Source organism: Sphaeramia orbicularis, chromosome 12 (assembly GCF_902148855.1).
Source record: "Sphaeramia orbicularis chromosome 12, fSphaOr1.1, whole genome shotgun sequence".
Taxonomy (NCBI): Eukaryota; Metazoa; Chordata; class Actinopteri; order Kurtiformes; family Apogonidae; genus Sphaeramia; species Sphaeramia orbicularis.
In genome coordinates this window covers 10,954,418-10,973,013 of record NC_043968.1, presented here as the reverse complement: position 1 = coordinate 10,973,013, position 18,596 = coordinate 10,954,418, and the positions used below count along the sequence as shown (strand labels likewise).

Below are 18,596 nucleotides of genomic sequence, written 5' to 3'. Positions count from 1 at the left end.
TTGAATCAGGTGTGTGGGAGGAGGAATACATCTAAAACATGCAGGATAGTGCCCCTTGAGGACCGGATCTGGACACCCCTGGATTAGACAGTCTGGTTTAATTTAGTGTGACAGTCTGTGCCAGATTGACTGTGGTTATATATTACATTTACAGTTTCACTTATTTTGTGCACATCTACCTGGCATTTGTCAGAGACTTGCTCTCTACTTGTCTATAAAATATTTACCATATCACAAAAGTCAACTGTGTTGTAGTATTTCAAGTCCTTAGCAGTACAACGGGGTGTAGATGCAGTGATTACCACAGATGTTGCAGAGTGGTAAGGTCTGGCTTCAAACAATCGTGTAAACTCTGTATTTGTCTTGTGTGCTGTTGCTCATTATGATTATTGTGTTGCAGCTGTTCGATATTCTCCTCACAAACAGCCAATGACTGGTCCAATGTTTATCCATATTTTGTTTGGATATTATCTAGAGGTGAACTTTTCTGAACCACACATAACTGACATATTTGTCAAATCAGGAAGAGATCACGATTGAATGCATTTTGTTGTTCACACAGTCTGTTGATACGAATGTGTTAAATGTTTTTAGAAAAGTGAGCAATGGATTGAGATGAGTATGCCAATTATTTGTAAGTTGAACTGTTTGTAAAACTCTTCAGTGTGACTACAGATTGTCATTATGAGCCTTCCCTAAATTGAGTTTGACTCAAGTGTCTCTTTACTGCCATCTAATGCATGTTTTTAATGGCAAACTCATTGTGACTACAAATGAAGCTATTGATAGTACCAATGAGTTATTACTGGGCTCTAAATTATTTTCTACAACCTTCAGCTTTGTATTAACTATGGCTTTTATTTATATTAATTATTGAGCTAAACATGTACATTGAAATAAATAAATGAAAGTGTAAGTATTGACCTAGAAAGAGTTGGAGAGAAACTTTTTAAAAGATTTCCTGTTTTCCCCTGATGCTAGACTAAACAGTGTCCTTTACCTCCATTTGTGATAACTTTCAATGATACAAATATAAACATAATAATAATAAATAACAAGAAATAAACATTATAGGACTGCAGGTAAAAGCGTTTTGTTTTCAAAGCATTTGTGTTTTATATTTTAATGCATTTGTCAAGGTGCTCAGTATATAAATAATTAAATATTGTACTATGATCTGTGGTTGTAGCACCATGAACATACCACATCATTTACATCTGGCATCCAAAACCACAGGGTTTTCAGGATAATCAGAAAGAAACAAAAACCCTCATAAATACAAATTATCTGCAGTGATACAACAGCATCAACTGACCAAACAATATTGAATAAACCTTAGATAAAACTGTAAAAATAAATAAATAAATAACTGTCACAGAAAACACAATAGAAATATACATGTCCTTACTTTAAAAAAATAAAAAAAATAAAAAAAAATAAAAAAATTGAAAAATCAATTCCCAATTCTGGTAAAAGTGCAATTAGAGAAAATGAGAAGATAACACATGAAAATAAAGAAAGTGGTAACACATTACAACAATAAAAGGAAAATGGGACAAAAATAAATAAAATTATTAGAACTAATAAAACCTATAGAAGGTAAAAACAGTTATAAAATAAGAAATGCTAAAGCAAAAATTAAAAAGGAAAATTAATATGAATACTAAAATCACATAAAGGTAAGCCAATAGAAATACATTTTAACAAGTGATTTAAAAGAGGAAAAAATATATAGAAATCTAACAAACTGTCTAAATAAAACAAATACATCAAACCAAGATGATAGAGTGAAAAAAAAAAAAAACGATGCTGCATTCACGGTGAGTCTGATTTTACACCATCGGCGGCAGGTCGTGTTGGTTTTGTGTGTTTAGTTTGCGGACAGTGTCGCTGTTTCTCCTTTTCACTTTAATAGCTTGCTCCGCCCAGACAGGAAGCAGAAATGAAAGCACAAGGAGTCTGGAAGGGGACGAATCAAAACAAACCCTTTTTCTCAAATTGATTTACGCTAAAGAATAATTGAACTCTACAACCACTCTGAAATATCCGATATTTTTAAACCCATCTGTCTGCTTGAATAGTTGACCTGTGTTATTCTTTCATGAGGCGATGGTCGTTTATCAATGGGAATAGTCAGGAATCTTGTGCAGCATTGGAGTGTTATTCGTCAGAGACCGGTTACAAAACACCATAAGGTTAGTGCACATAGCCTATTTAGGTTAAACTTGTGACACTTCTGCAGGTGCATGTCTTATGACTAACTAAAAATAAAATGAATTTCAGATCATGTCACGCCAACTTCACGCACGGAGAGTAGAAGGTGTAGACAAAAACGTCTGGTAAGTGAACGCACCAAATGCAACAGTATTTGGATTGTTAATTACATGACGCACTTTTAGTCGTTTTTAACCTTCCTCTTGTGTTAGGGTGGCCACCGACCCATTTTAGGTTTTAAATGCATAAAAGAACCACTTAAAATTAGTTTATTGCATCAAGGCTTTTTTTTTTTTTTTTGGCTTTATCAGGATCCTCTAATATTACAAACTATATATTTTTTTCCACTAAATTATGAAATGCTCTGGTTGAAATTATGACCTTTGTGTTTTTAATGTTGCAACTCAGTTATAAAAGTAAGATTTTGACCTTTGTGTTATTAATGTTTCAACTCAGTTGTGAAAGTAAGATCATAAAGTAATAATTAGAGCCAAAACTGAAATCACTGCCATTAGAAATAAAATCCATCTCAGAGTTAAAGATGTTCACCACCAGAACCAAAACCTGGTTGAAGACAATACATAACTGTTCTCATCTGTAAATATTGTGTAGGAGAGTGAGTGTGAGAATAAATGCCTCATATATAAATGCAACACTGGATTATCGAATTGTATGGTATGATCATTTTAAATGATGTCTATTTTATATATATTATATTTACCTCCGCCAAGGAGGTTATGTTTTTGCCAGGATTTGTTTGTTTGTTTGTCTGTTTGTCTGTCTGTTAGTGTGCAACATAACTCAAAAAGTTATGGACAGATTTTGATGAAATTTTCAGGGTTTGTTGGAAATGGGATAAGGAAGAAATGATTAAATTTTGGTGGTGATCGGGGGGGGGGGGGGGGCGGGGGGGGGCGCAGACCAGAAAATTTCATCAAAATCTGTCCATAACTTTTTGAGTTATGTTGCACACCAACGGACAGACAAACAGACAGACAGACAGACAAACAAACCCTGGGTGGGGGGGCCCACGGGGGTGGCCACTGATCAGCCTTGGCGGAGGTCTGCGCTCTCCGAGTGCTTCTAGTTTTATGTATGGTATGATCGTTTTAAATTGTGTATATTTTTTACTTGTACTGCAGTGTTGTGCTAGAGCCCAACCGAGGACTGGAGTTGAGAACTAGCTCTAGCTATAAATTCTATATGCATCACATCAGCTGCAAATTTTTAACTATGTTTGATTGCATTGTCCCTGTCAAATAAATAAATAAACTAGAAGCACTCGGAGAGCACAGACCTCCGCCAAGGCTGATCAGTGGCCCCCCCTGTGGGCCCCCCCACCCCCGATCACCACCAAAATTTAATCATTTCTTCCTTATCCCATTTCCAACAAACCCTGAAAATTTCATCAGAATCTGTCCATAACTTTTTGAGTTATGTTGCACACTAACGGACAGACAAACAAACAAACAAACAAACCCTGGCAAAAACATAACCTCCTTGGCGGAGGTAATAAATCATAAGTGCACTGTCAGCCAACACACGGACAGCCAGCTCTTCTCCCAATTATGTGAGCTTTTGGAGATTCTCATTTTGCCTTATTATCCAGTATACCTGCACAAAAACAAAACAAAAACTCGAAGCACTCGGAGAGCGCAGACCTCCGCCAAGGCTGATCAGTGGCCCCCCCGTGGGCCCCCCCACCCCCGATCACCACCAAAATTTAATCATTTCTTCCTTATCCCATTTTCAACAAACCCTGAAAATTTCATCCAAATCTGTCCAGAACTTTTTGAGTTATGTTGCACACTAACGATCAGTGCCCCCCCCCCCCGTGGGCCCCCCCACCCCCGATCACCACCAAAATTTAATCATTTCTTCCTTATCCCATTTCCAACAAACCCGGAAAATTTCATCCAAATCTGTCCATAACTTTTTGAGTTATGTTGCACACTAACGGACAGACAAACAAACAGACAGACAAACAAACAAACAAACAAACAAACAAACCCTGGCAAAAACATAACCTCCTTGGCGGAGGTAAAAATATGGGCATGTCCTCACATGTGTGGTCAGTTCAGTATAGAGTTGGTGACTTGCGGAGTGCACATCAAGGGGTATACTGACAAAAAAAAAAGGCCCAGAGGTCCCCACCAAAAATATTAAAACCAATATTTTCGTGGATAAGGAAGCCTAACAGGGTAACCAAGAGAGGAGAAACAAATTACATGGTAGATAATTGTTTTTAGTGTATTTTACAGCTGATTTCAGACGCGGGCCAAAACCGACCCATCACCATAAGAGATGGTTATACAGTGTTTTTCAACCTTGGGGTCAGGACCCCACACAGGGTCGCCTGAAATTTCTAGTAACTGATAAAAATAGAAAAAAAAACCTTATTATTTAAAAAAAAATATGGTGAGTTGAGAGAGACAATCACAATACATAAAAGACATGACAAACTGAAACTGCAGCACTGTGGTTCTGTTTATCTGTCAAATGTTCATTGTGGTTGGTTTCAGATGCTGCAGCTCTTTCATAATTCATGGTTTGAGTTCTTGTTTTTTCAGTATTAACTGTCAGCCTTGTAAATCCAAGCTGGCCTGACTGTACATATCCTGACCAAGGAAAATCAAATTCTCACTTTGTGCAGTAATCTACACCTGGATTTACAGCCTCTGTCCATAATAATATACATTCTATAGACTAAATGTCGTCTAAAATTAACATGTATTTGCAACATAGTATAGCAAACTATTACATGATCTAAAACAAATAAATTTGAGCAAAAAAAAAGGTCTCCGTTTTGAATTTCTGGGGTCGCCAGAAATTTGTGATGTTAAAATGGGGTCACGAGCCAGAAAAGGTTGGGAACCACTGCTGTAATAGAAAGCGAACACAAGGGGAAGGTTAACCGTTCAAAATATGAATGTTCTGTCTTTTACATGTGTGTTCACTCTGTCCAGTAGCCCATATGACCTACTAATCATTACCTTTGTCCTTGTTGATTGGCTTTTATGTAATAACAGGGTTGAGTTCACTCAGCTGGCAGCGGACTATAAAGCAGTGAACCTTGGACAGGGATTTCCAGACTTCTCCCCTCCTAAGTTTGTCCAGGATGCCTTCTGTGAAGCTGTGAGAGGAGGACCCCAAATGCAACAGTACACCCGGGCATTTGTGAGTGGAGAAAACAAACAGCATCCTTCTTCTTTATTTTTTTAACGGCAGCTGCAAACTTTATTTGTGCATTTCTGCCATCCTCCGGATGTGAATAACCAACAAACAGCATTGGTTATGATGCTCTTATGAATAGGGGTGCGTATTGGCAAGAATCTGGTGATATGTTACGAATCTCAATAGTAGGATCTGTTACGGCACAACACTCGGCGTGGACCCAAATGCACAAGACTTTCAGGGGTCAGTGGTAAAAAGGATTTATTTGAACAAAAATACAAAAAGGCAAAAACGGATGAACAAAGGGAGGATGCACAATGTGCTCATAATAAACTAATAAAAACCTATTAAACAAAAGGAGAAGCACAACGTGCTCTATATAAAACTAAAAAGCCTGAGACAGATAATAAATGGAACCAGATTCTAGATACAAGATACTTAACATGGGAAGGACTTCACAAGAAAACAGAAACGACACACTTACAAGAGACAAAGGGAGCGAGGAGAATATGTAAGGAAGGCAGGGATCACAAACAGGTGTGGACAATTACAAGAGGAACACCAGGTGCAGGCAATGATAGGATAGGGAAGACAGAGACAAGAGTGACAGAGTGCAGACAAAACAGGAAGGAGACTACTATCACCAAAATAGAACAGGAAGAGGCAAAAACCCAAAACTAAATCAACATAAACGTCGACACATGACAGGATCATGATATGATATATCACAATACTGTTAACAAAGCCATATTTTTTATTTATTTTTTATTTTTTTAAAAGATTGTTTCCTAGAAAAATTGAATACCAGCAGAAATCTGCACAAATAAAAAACATTTTTTTATTTAATTAGAACAGGCGGCTCTAATGCTATATCACAAAGCTTTCTTCTGTAAAAACTTAAGCTTTAAAGTCCCACTTTACCAGTACAAAAACACACGCACACAAAAAAAATCTAATTATGTTTAATAGACATTACAGTTAGATCTGCTTAAATGTTCATATTCTATTAGCTGTGAAAAGAATGCCTAGTGTACAGTCCCAGAATCATCCTACATCATAACATTATTTTTGTGCAAACCCAGCACAGGAACTAACATCTGCTTCTTTCAGACAGTAAAAATTGCTTGTAGGATGTTTGAAACAAATATTATTTAACTAAACAGTGTTATCAATTTCAAAAAGCTACATGCCTGACCTACAATATCGCAATATTACTTTTTTAGTATATAAATAACTGAACAAAATACCCATGTGAATATATATTCTCCAAAAAAGACAAACCTCTGCCATGTCTGCTTCTGAATAAATACCTCAAAATATTGATACAGTACTTTTTAATATCGGTACAGTACAGGGAATGAAATATTTTCTTACACCCCTACTTATGAAAGCATATATATGATTTATTTTCAGTAAGGTTCTCCTTGTGGTTTGTGTTCTCAGGGCCATCCCCATCTTGTAAAAAGTCTGGCTAAATTCTTCAGCAGGATTGTGGGACATGAGATCGACCCATTTGAGGACATCCTGGTCTCGGTCGGAGCTTATCAGGCTCTCTTCTGTGCGTTTCAGGCACTGGTTGATGAAGGAGATGAGGTAAGGAGATGCTATTTTGGATTATTTTTGTTTAAAAATGAAAACCAGTAGTGTAAAAATAGTTATTCAGTAAATGTAAAACTGAATAAAAACTCCACTAATGCAACGCACAGGAAAAAAGGAGAGCTGCACCTAAAATTAGCTTTGGTTTTTAAACTTTTCAAAAAACAGAACATTATGTCTACATCTCATCCACAACCTAACATTATGGATAAGAAACAGACAAAACTAACCATGACTGGAGCTACATACATAACCAGTAGTTGATATTTTTGAAAGAAGGTCTTGACTTTATCTTTCAGGTCATAATTGTGGAGCCGTTCTTCGACTGCTACCAGCCCATGGTGAAGATGGCCGGTGGAACACCTGTGTACATACCTCTGAGACCTGTGAGTGTGTAAGGTGTAATGGATGGGATGTATTCTTCTGTGAGATGAACAAAAGCAGCTGACAAGTTGATCTTCAGATGAAACAATCTTTATTACAGCACTGGGAGAAGAACAAAGGATCTTGTAGAACAAATACATGTGTGATCTTATAGAGCGACTCCACAATGAACTCCTTGACCACAATAATATCATCTCTGGCTCATTCCTCAATTATTCCACGTCATTCTACATTTTTTATTCCTTGCCTCACTCTATATAATGTTAGTATTCTGTAATCTTGTGAGATCTTCATACAGTAATATATTACCATGATTACTGATACTCCTAGATATTACATTGATTATGAAATATGTGTACATGGACAAAAACTCCATGTGAAATCCAATTTAATCCAATCTAATTAAATTTTAAAGAATTGAGTCAGTATACAGCCATACTTATGTAGTTGCAACTATACTTAAGTATTGCAACTATATTGTAAATATGTAGATATTTAAATCTAAATTTATATAAATAATATAAATGGCAGATTTATTTTTTTCTCTCTCTATGTTTTCTGTCTGTCTTCACTGCACTTTGTTTTTTGTATTATCCTGGTGTTAACAGTGAAATTTCCCCATCTATCTCATCTTATCTGATCTTATCTTATTACCTTACCTTATCTCATCTCACTTCACCTCACCCTACCTTACCTTACCAGATCTATTCTTATCTTATCTTATCTTATCTTATCTTATCTTATCTTATCTTATCTTATCTTATCTTATCTTATCTTATCTTATCTTATCTTATCTTATCTTATCTTATCTTATCTTATCTTATCTTATCTTACCTTACCTTACCTTATGTGGCTCCTGAATCAACGTTATTTCCACACCTTCACCTAATATTTGTTAATATCTTCAGTATAATTTTTGCATTTCAAAAATTCATCCCAGGGGCCAGGTTGGACGGTTTGAGGGGGCCCATTTTGGCCCCGGGCTGTACATTATCTTATCTTATCTTATCTTCTTTGGGAGGTTTTCTAAATCCACATTGATTTTGACCTACAGGGTGGGGAAGCAAAATTTACAATATTTTGAGGCAGGGATTGAAAGACAGTGTATGACCAATTACTTTATTGAAACTCATGAGAATTTATTTGCCACAAGAAAATTTACATAATAGAAAATGTTTTTATTCTATGTGTCCTCCTTCTTTCTCAATAACTGCCTTCACACGCTTCCTGAAACTTGCGCAAGTGTTCCTCAAATATTCAGGTGATAACTTCTCCCATTCTTCTTTAATAGTATCTTTAAGAAAGTCGACATTGCTGTGTGATGTTCTATTGGTAGCATGTTCTAAAACGCCCCAAATAGCAGAATCCAGAGGGTTTAGATCTGGGCTAGAAGGCGGCCATAAACATAATTCCCAAAAATTGCTAAAGTTGGATTTGTTGCTGTTGTCAACAAGTGTTTTGGTGTTCTTGTGTAAGATTTTAACTTCAAATCATATTTTACTGCATTTCTAACGGTCTTGTGGTCTACCTCAAGTTCAATTGCCATTTTTCTCATGGATTTGGTTGGATCCTTTAGGATTTTGGATTTGAGAGCTTTAATAAAAGCTTTGGTACGTTTTTTGTTGCTTCCTCCACTTCCAGACTTTCTCGTAATAGTTTTGCTCATAGTCATTCTCTTCTTTACATTATAAACAGTCTTTATGGACACTCCAACTATTTTTGAAATCTCCTTTGGTGTGACGAGTGCATTCAGCAAATCACACACTCTTTGACGTTTGCTTTCCTGATTACTCATATGGGCAAAAGTTTCTGAAAAGGTATGGATAATAGTGTTAGGTATGATTATGACATCAATATATGTTTGGTTTCAAAACAATTGACGTAGTGCCTGCTGAGAAAAAACAACTAAATGTTCATTGTAAATTTTGCTTCCCCACCCTGTAAACACGTTGATGCTTATATCAACTGTAACACCTGTCTTTAAATACAGATATTCTTCTTTGTGTATTTTCAGAGAGCTGAGGGGAATAGTGTCCTGTCAAGTGGAGACTGGGTTCTTTGCGCTGAGGAGCTGGCCAGTAAATTCACCCCACGCACAAAAGCTATTGTTATCAATACTCCCAACAACCCATTAGGCAAGGTACGACTCCGGCCACGGTGGTCTCATGGGTTGGGCACAGACAAACACTGAGAGTTTGGTCAAATAAGTGTGAAATGTGTATTTTTAATGATAGGTTGACATTTCTCTAAACAGGTGTACAAGACTGAGGAGCTCCAGATGATCGCTGATCTGTGTATTAAACATGACGTGCTGTGCATCAGTGATGAGGTGTACGAGTGGCTGACCTATGACGGAGCCAAGCATGTAAAGATAGGTGAGATGCAGCCAGACATCAGAAAACCCACAAAGTATTAATAATAGGGTTTCTGCAGGTCATTAAAGAGTATTAACCCTTTCATGCATGAATTAGGAGAACTTTAATCAAGATTTTTTTTTTCCTGAGTGTTACTATTCCTCTTTAGGCATTAAAAATAATGCAATTGAAAAAAAAAATTGAAGCTTTTTTTCATGGAGTTGCAAAAATGTCCACTCAGCTGGATACCATACATTTAATTTTTGAAGCAAAGAAACATGTATTTACTGATATATTGTGTGCAAACAATGCTGCTAATCTGATGTTTTGTCACATTTTAGCATACTCTAATACTAGTTATTACTCACTTCATGGAGATAATTTGCAAAAAAACCCACATTTTTGTTAGAAAAACCCCTGTTAATTACAGTCTAATAACAATATCAAGCAATTTTTTACACTTAAGCATGTTAGTGCAGATCAGGTTTATCAAGAACAGCAAATTTACAACTAGAAACACTCGGAGAGCGCAGACCTCCGCCAAGGCTGATCAGTGCCCCCCCCCACGCCAAGGAGGTTATGTTTTTGCCAGGGTTTATTTGTTTGTCTGTCTGTCTGTTTGTCTGTCCGTTAGTGTGCAACATAACTCAAAAAGTTATGGACAGATTTTGATGAAATTTTCAGGGTTTGTTGGAAATGGGCCCCCCCGTGGGCCCCCCCACCCCCGATTTTGATTTTCATCAAAATCTGTCCATAACTTTTTGAGTTATGTTGCACACTAACGGACAGACAAACAAACAAACAAACAAACCCTGGCAAAAACATAACCTCCTTGGCGGAGGTAATAACGGTTTGAATGTCAGTGTATGTGATGATGCATAAGTGTCCACTGTGTTGGCTAACATGGAACTAAAACAACAAAATCCATGAATATACAAAAGAACAGCTGTAGAATGGCTGTCCACTGTAGTGACCACTATGCATGAAAGGGTTAAAATAGATTTTGTGAAAATTAAGGCCTTAAATAGCATTAAAAAGCATTAAATTTGAGGTCCAGAGGCATTAGAAAATTAAATACACTTGATGGAAAAAAAACATCGTTATTCACAATTTATTTTGATTATGTAGACATTTAATAATTTTGATCAGAAGTGTAGTGTGATGATTGACAGGTGGAACCCTTTAATTAGATATTGTTTATGGCTGATACACGAAGTCACAATGCCGGATGCTTGGAATGCAACGTGCTCTGAGCATGCTCAAAGAGCGGAGGGAATTTTAGCAAGTGTCGAAAAAATGGGAAAATGCAGGTTTCAGCAGAAGTGATCGGAGGAGGAACTATTCAGAACCTGGTTAAAGCCTGTTGACGGTAAACCAACATAAAACTATATATAAAACTGTATCTGCAGTTGGACACGGGAATTAAATTTGTTTAAAGTGACATTAAAATGGGTATTGAAAAGCATTAAATTAGATTAGCTGATACCAGCAGAAACCCTGAGTAAACCTTTAAATAAAATGTCTTATGTTGTTGGCAGCCAGTCTTCCTGGCATGTGGGAACGAACCATCACTATTAGCAGCGCCGGAAAGAGCTTCAGTGCTACTGGATGGAAGGTTGTAAACACAGCAGTAGTAACTTTGTTTTTGACAACAGAAAGTAATAAAGACATGAAATCAGACTGGAATGAATGGTGTTTATTACTGTGTTGATCTGTGTTTGTATTTCAGGTTGGTTGGGCTATTAGCTCCGGTCATATCATCAAACACTTGAAAACCATCCATCAGAACTCAGTTTACCACTGTGCAACTGCAGCTCAGGTAAATACACAAGCTTTTCATTGTCCTTCATACATTTGTTGCAATAAGATCTGATGTCTTAACCCTTTATAAGGCACTCATTGAAATACCATACTTTCTGGACTATAAGCCGCTACTTTTTTCTTGTTTTGAACCCTGTGGCTTATACAGCGATGCAGCTCGAGTATTGATTTTTACAGTTTACCGGCCTCCAAAGGGCGCTCTAGCAGAAAGCGGAAAAGCGAGACAGACAGGTGGAAGAGGTGATGAAGAGAAGTTTTAAGCTTAACTTTTAACAATCATTTTGCGTGTCATGCACAAACCCTCATCATGGAAAACACATGAAGAAATGCATATGATGCAGCTTTTAAGTTAAAATCAATCGATGTGTCTGTTTAAGAAGGAAATAGAGCTGCTGCACGGAAGAGACAATGAGAGAGACAATGAAAGAGACGTAGAAGGTGTGTGACCGAACCTTTCTGAGGCTGTTCAACTCTGACACTGAAGAAGACGACTGCAATGGTTTCAATGAGCAGAAGGAAGATGAAGATAGAGATCAATGACTTTTCTGGGTTTTTTAACCGGCCGTTTTACTGACATGTTACAGGCACTGTTTGGAAAAAAGTAGTTAAGGTATTAAATAATCTGTCTGTTTACCGTCTTTCTGAGTAAATATCTCATGTTACAACGTGGACACCTGCGGCTTATAGTCAGGTGCAGCTTATAGCCTGGAAAGTATGGTACTAGGAATTATCTTCTTCCAAATAAAGTCCAAAAACAGATTCTTATGTGCTTGTCAAAATTATGTTGGGATGTTGTTCAATTCACACATTTTCCTTTTTTTTTATTTTAACACACTCACATTTGACTCCACATGTGATCATTTTACACAGCTAGTACGACCTTCACTTTTAAAGTCCTGCTCCTTTGTGATGTGTTTAATGCTACCGTATGAGTCACGAGTGAGGGTCAAGGAGGCACAAAACAGGGAAATGTGAAATGTGAAGAGCCTCTTGAGCCTTTTGAATGATTCCCTTTTCACCATCCATCAGGAAGCGGTAGCTCACGGTTTTGACCGAGAATACGAGGTGTTTGGGAGTCCACAGAGCTACTTCCAGCAGCTGCCTGCGATGCTGCAGCACAAACGAAAGAAGTTGGCCATGTGTCTGGACAGTGTTGGTTTGAAGCCCATCATGCCAGAGGGAGGATATTTTATGGTGGCAGACATCTCCTCTCTCAGTGAGTACAGACTAAACCTCTGATGTGGTTGCATCCATCATTGCTTTAACCCTTTCATGTATACTGGTCACTACAGTGGACAGCTATTCTACAGCTGATCTCTTGTATATTCATGGATTTTGGTGTTTTGTTTTTTTTTTTCTTTTACACATATCTTTATTAAAGTTTTAAGACACTACATATCTTTTCTGACATGAATTGGTAACATTATGTAGATCTCCCCTGAGCATAAACCCCCAGAATCACAAGCCCTCCCCATAGTTTTCACACAATTTATCAGCAAATACATGTTTCTGTGCATCAAAAATTAAACGTGGTGTCCAGCTAAGTTGACATTTTTGCAACTTCATGAAAAATAGGTTCATATGAATTTTTTTTCATTACTATTTTTTTTAATGTATTTTTATTTATTAATGTTATTTTAGTTATTTGATTTATTTTTCAGAAGAAAAATTTCAATCGCATTGTTTTTTTCAAGGCTAGAGAGGAATAAAAACACTCAGGAAAAATGTTTGATTAAGGTTCTCATAATTCATGCATGAAAGGGTTAAAGGTGGGGTATGAGATCTTAGAAAAACAGTTCAAGCAAGCTACATTTTGAAAATACACAATTCAAAAGTCAAAACCCCTTTCTTCAGACATCCCCCCCGAAGCCATGCCCCCAGAGAACTGGAACACGCAATGCTTGTTCTCAAGGGTTCACGAGCGCTGTAAAGCAACATTTCGCCCAGCTCTGGCGCACCTGATCCATGCATACCTCATTCAATCCCCTCCAGAACAGCCCCAATTCATACCTATCTGTCTAACGTTACATTTCCTAGTGATTTATGTTAGTGACAAAACAGTTTGCCATTGAAATTTCCATCCTAATATAGCTAATATAACCAAGATCTGGCTTCGTTTCCTGTACAAGTGCTCCAAGTGTCTGAGACAAGGTTATAATAGTTTTGGACTTTTCATTATAGTTTAGTTTTATTTAGTTTTGACTTTTTTTTTCTCTAATTCAGTTAGTTTTAATTTGTTTTTAGAGCAGGTTTGCTAGTTTTTATTAGTTTTCATTTTTTCTAAATGCTTAGTTTTAGTTTAGTTTTAGTATTAATTTTACTTTTGTCGTATCTTTTATCTTCTTCGCCGTCGTATTCAAATAAATCCCAGACAGGACTCTGCTGCTTTCTCACACCTTTAGTCTCCATGTTTCCAGGTAGAGCAGGGACCAGAAGACGACTGTAAACCACAAGTGACAAGAAGTGACAGACCGTGAAGTACCGTATGGTGCCAGCAGCTAAAATTGCTAGGGCGAAATAAATCGCTTTCGTATCAATCCGACATTGACAAACACGAAAACGAAGGGAATTTTATCCATAATTTTTATCTGTTATAGTTAGTTTTGTAAGCACACAATACAGTTTCAGTTAGTTATCGTTTTTTTTCTTTTAATTATTGTTTTTATTTATTTCAGTTAACGAAAATGTTTTTTCAATTCTAGTTTTTGTCATTTAGTTAGTTTTTGTTAATGATAATAACCTTGGTCTGAGAACGCACGATTCATGCACTAAGAAGGCCCGGGGGGTGGGGGGGGATAGCAGTTCAGTTTGATAGACATATCACCGTTCAATCATTTCAACTGGGCACTTAAAATGATTGGATGGTGTTTTTTCAGTGACTACATTTTTTTTGTGTGTGTGTGTGTGTTAGAGCATTTAATTGATTGGTTGTAATCGGGGTGTGAAGGGGATTTTAAGCAATTTAGTAAAAATGCTCCAGGAAAAGATCTCGCACCCCACTTTTAAGTGACATTTTCTCTTTTTATTTCCCTTTTTTTTTTTTTTTAGAGGTGGACTTAAAAGACGAGAGCAGCAAAGATGAATCCTATGACTTCAGATTTGTCAAATGGCTAACGAAAGAGAAGGTACAAAGGAAAGTGCAATGAAAACTAGGAATCACACAATTACATTTAAACAGCTGCACAAATAATTGTGTTTCATTTCCAGGGTTTAGCCACCATCCCTGTGTCTGCATTCTACAGTCCAGAACACAGCAAGGACTTTGACAAATTTATACGATTTTGTTTCGTCAAGGTAACCTGAATATTGAAGTATTATTTTGTATTTGTATTAGTTTCCCCTCTTTACGTACCTCACACACTCACACTCTTCCTTTTTAAAGGAGGACGCTACCCTGGATGCAGCTGCGGATATATTGAGGAAGTGGAGTTCTACAAAGTAACACTTCCCACAATATCATTGCTGCTATTTACCTCCCGTCCATCCTGATTTGTCCAGGGTTAAAGTAATATTTTAATTCATTGTGTTCTGTTTGTGACAGGTACACAAACTCAGTATTCACTTACATTTCCTCCATGAACTGCACTACTGTAAAATTTTAAAAAAGCTTTGAAAGAAATAAATATATATATTGAGACAAATAGAAAATAATAAACAAATGTGATTTTTTTTTGCTCTGTGCAATAACTCTAAGCAGAAAACTGTACAAGTTCTATTTTTCATAATAATATTTTTGAAATATTTAGATGCTTCAAGTTGAACTGAACCTGTTTTGCTTATTACACGTTAAGTGCTGAGATTGTAGTTCTGGATCAAACTGCGAAAAACATTAATAAAGTTTTACAAATTCCATACTCTATTAGTCAGAATTACTTTTCACATTAAAATGTATTTGTAGTCGTAAAGATTTCCTTTTGTTTTTTTGTCAGACAGATAAAAAAAGTTGATTTTTACCTTTACATGTTTCGTCTACAACTTGACAAAAAAGAAAAGGAAATCTGTGTATTGTCAGTAAACATTATGAACCCGACTGAAGTATTTGTAGTTGGTTGTACATCTTAGTTCTACAGGAAACAGTTAATTATATGTAACAAATAGCATTTTAGCATAAACTCAAAGTTAATATTGATCCATAGCAGTGAATTCTATTTGATTGTCAAACTCAAAGTCAGCTTTATTGTCAGTTTTGCCACATGTACATCGCATACAGAAAACTGAAATTGCAAAACTCTAAGGCCCCACAGTACAAAATGAACATAATAGAAAAAATACAAAAATATGTGATAGAATATAACTATAAACATAGATATAACTGTAACAGCAGGGGGCTGAGATAATGAATAGACAATAAAGGGGCAACAGTGAAGTTAATAGAGGAGGTATTGGGTTAAAGCAGGGGTCCCACACTCATTTTCTTTCAGGGGCCACATTCAGCCTAATTTGATCTCCAGTGGGCCGGACCAGTAAAATAGTAGCATAATAACCTATAAATAATGACAACTCCAAATTTTTGTCTTTGTTTTAGTGCAAAAAAAATCCCCATTAAATTATAAAAATAATTACTTTAATAAACTATCCTAACAAAAAAGATGTGAATAACATGAAAAAAATGAAATTTCTTTAGAAAACTAAGTGCAATTTTAACAATATTATGCCTCAACTTATCATTCATACATGTGCATTATGGATCAGATCTACAAAGACACAAAACACTTAGTAACAGTTAGAAAATTGTTAAATTTGTGCTTAATTTTCTTCAGACATTTCAGGTTGTTCATATTTGTTCAGGTTATTCACATTTTATTGTTACAGGATAGTTTGTAAATGTAAACATTTTCATAATTTAATGTTATTTTTTGCGCTAAAACAAAGACAAATATTTGAAGTTGTCATTATTTATAGACATAATGTAATATTTTTTTCACATCAAACCAAGAAGAAAATATGAAGTCATCATTTTTTGTAGGTTATTATGTTATTATTTTACTGTAGATCATATTGGTCTGTATGTGGAACCTGAACTAAAATGACTTCGACTGTGGAATTTTTACACTTTACAAATTCATCCCACAGGCTGGATTGGAACCTTTGGCAGGCCGCATTTGGCCCCCAGGCCACATGTTTGAGACCCCTGGGTTAAAGTGATATATGCAGTAAAGTGACAAGTGGCTGGAGCATTGTGTGAATGGGTGGGTGGGTGTTGAGTGTGTGAGGGGTAGGAGGGGGAGAGAGTTCCGCTTCCTGAGAGTCTGGTGGATGAAGCTGTCCTTCAGTTGGCTGGTCCTGGCCCAGAGACACCGCAGTCTCCTCCCCGATGGCAGCAGTCTGAAGAAGCTTTGAGACAGGTGGGTGGGATCACCTGGAATGTGGAGGGCTTTACAGGTGAGACGGGTGAAGTAAATGTCCTGAAGGGAGGAGAGAGAAGCACTGATAATCTTCTCAGGTGCTCTCACTATGCACAGGAAAAGATACATTTCCTGCGCAGAAATTTATATACAGAATAGAATAGATTTACTGTCACAGGAACAATGAAAATCAGTTTTGCAGCTTTGGTTTTTTTTGTTTTGTTTTGTTTGGCAGCAAAAAACACTGAAATATCGCAAAAAATACTGAAAAATGTAGGCATGTGCAAAAATCTACAGGATAAAGTGTTAAATATACGCTACTGGTCAAAAGTTTTATAACACCCTAATTTTTCCAGCTTTGTATTGAAATTCAAGCAGTTCAAGTCCAATGAACAGCTTGAAATGGTACAAAGGTAAGCTGTGAACTGCCAGAGGTTAAAAAGAAAGGTAAGGTTAAACAAAACTGAAAAATAATGTACATTTCAGAATTATACTAAAAGGCGAACAAGAAATGGGTGGACAACTTAAAGCAGTTCTGGAGGTTGATCAAGCCTCAAAAGTTGGCACTACCAGTTCTGACAGGTGTCCCAATGTTTGTGAATTCCTTCCAACCCCCTGTGTCTGCATAAAAGTAGTGTTGGAACACACTTTGGTACCATACCGTTGGGAGCATTATTTGAACAGTATTGTACTGCGGAAAGTAGTGTGTTACTATAAAAATGGAAAAGAGGAAAAGGCAATTAACAATAGAAGAGAGACGGAGCATCATAACACTGAAAAATGTAGGTCTGTCCTACAGAGAAATGTCCAAGAAAGTCAAGAAAAAAAAAGAAACAACAACTTATGAATAAAAAATATAGGGTGAGTTGAGAAACAATCACAGTACATAGAAGACATGACAAACGGTTATGTTTTTGCCAGGGTTTGTTTGTTGGTTGGTTGGTTGGTTGGTTGGTTGGTTAGCAAGATAACTCAAAAAGTTATGGACAGATTTTCATGAAATTTTCAGAAAATATTGATACTGGCAAAAGGAACAAATGATAAAATTTTGATGGTGATGGGGGCAGGGGGGAGGGAGCTGCCTTGGCGAAGGTCTGTACTCTCAGAGTGCTTTTCTACTTTGACTTATTGTTTGTTCAGTATTAATTGTCAGCCTTGTAAATCCAAGCTGGACTGACTGTACATATCCTGACCAAGGAAAATCAAATTCTCACTTTGTGCAGTAATCTACACCTGGCTTTACTGCCTCCGTCCATAATATACATTATATAGACTAAATGTCATCTAAAATTAACGTTTATTTGCAACATAGTATAGCAAACTGTTACATGGTAAAAAATAAATAAATAAAATTTAAAATAAATAAATAAATAAATAATAATAATAATAATAATAATAATAATAATAATAATAATAATAATAATTTTAGCAAAAATGTCTCAGTTTTGAATGTCTTGGGTCACCAGAAATTTGTGATGTTAAAATGGGGTCACGAGCCAAAAAAGGTTGGGAACCACTGTAACTAAGTCCCTCTTTTTGGGATCCCTGGACTGACGCTCAGCGCCACTGTCATGCTTTTATTTTGAAAGGTTGTCACCAACCCGGAAGTTGTGTAAATGCACCCTTTGAATCCACACTCCGGAACAATAGGTGGCGGTAATGCATGTTAAAGCTGATTACCAACCGCCAATAAAATGAAAGAAGAAGA

At 36.5% G+C, this 18,596-nt stretch overlaps 1 protein-coding gene across 1 annotated transcript; it reads left to right on the top strand.

Moving 5' to 3' along the window:
• Positions 1-1,935: 1,935 nt before the first annotated feature.
• On the top strand, positions 1,936-15,393 carry kyat1 (kynurenine aminotransferase 1). The gene is made up of 13 exons (XM_030148463.1): positions 1,936-2,195; positions 2,284-2,339; positions 5,244-5,391; positions 6,832-6,981; positions 7,284-7,370; positions 9,383-9,508; positions 9,623-9,743; positions 11,261-11,337; positions 11,452-11,541; positions 12,573-12,759; positions 14,592-14,668; positions 14,751-14,837; positions 14,926-15,393. Exons 1-13 carry the CDS (start codon positions 2,124-2,126, stop codon positions 14,983-14,985), a joined length of 1,338 nt encoding a protein of 445 aa, XP_030004323.1. The 5' UTR covers positions 1,936-2,123; the 3' UTR covers positions 14,986-15,393.
• Positions 15,394-18,596: the final 3,203 nt, after the last annotated feature.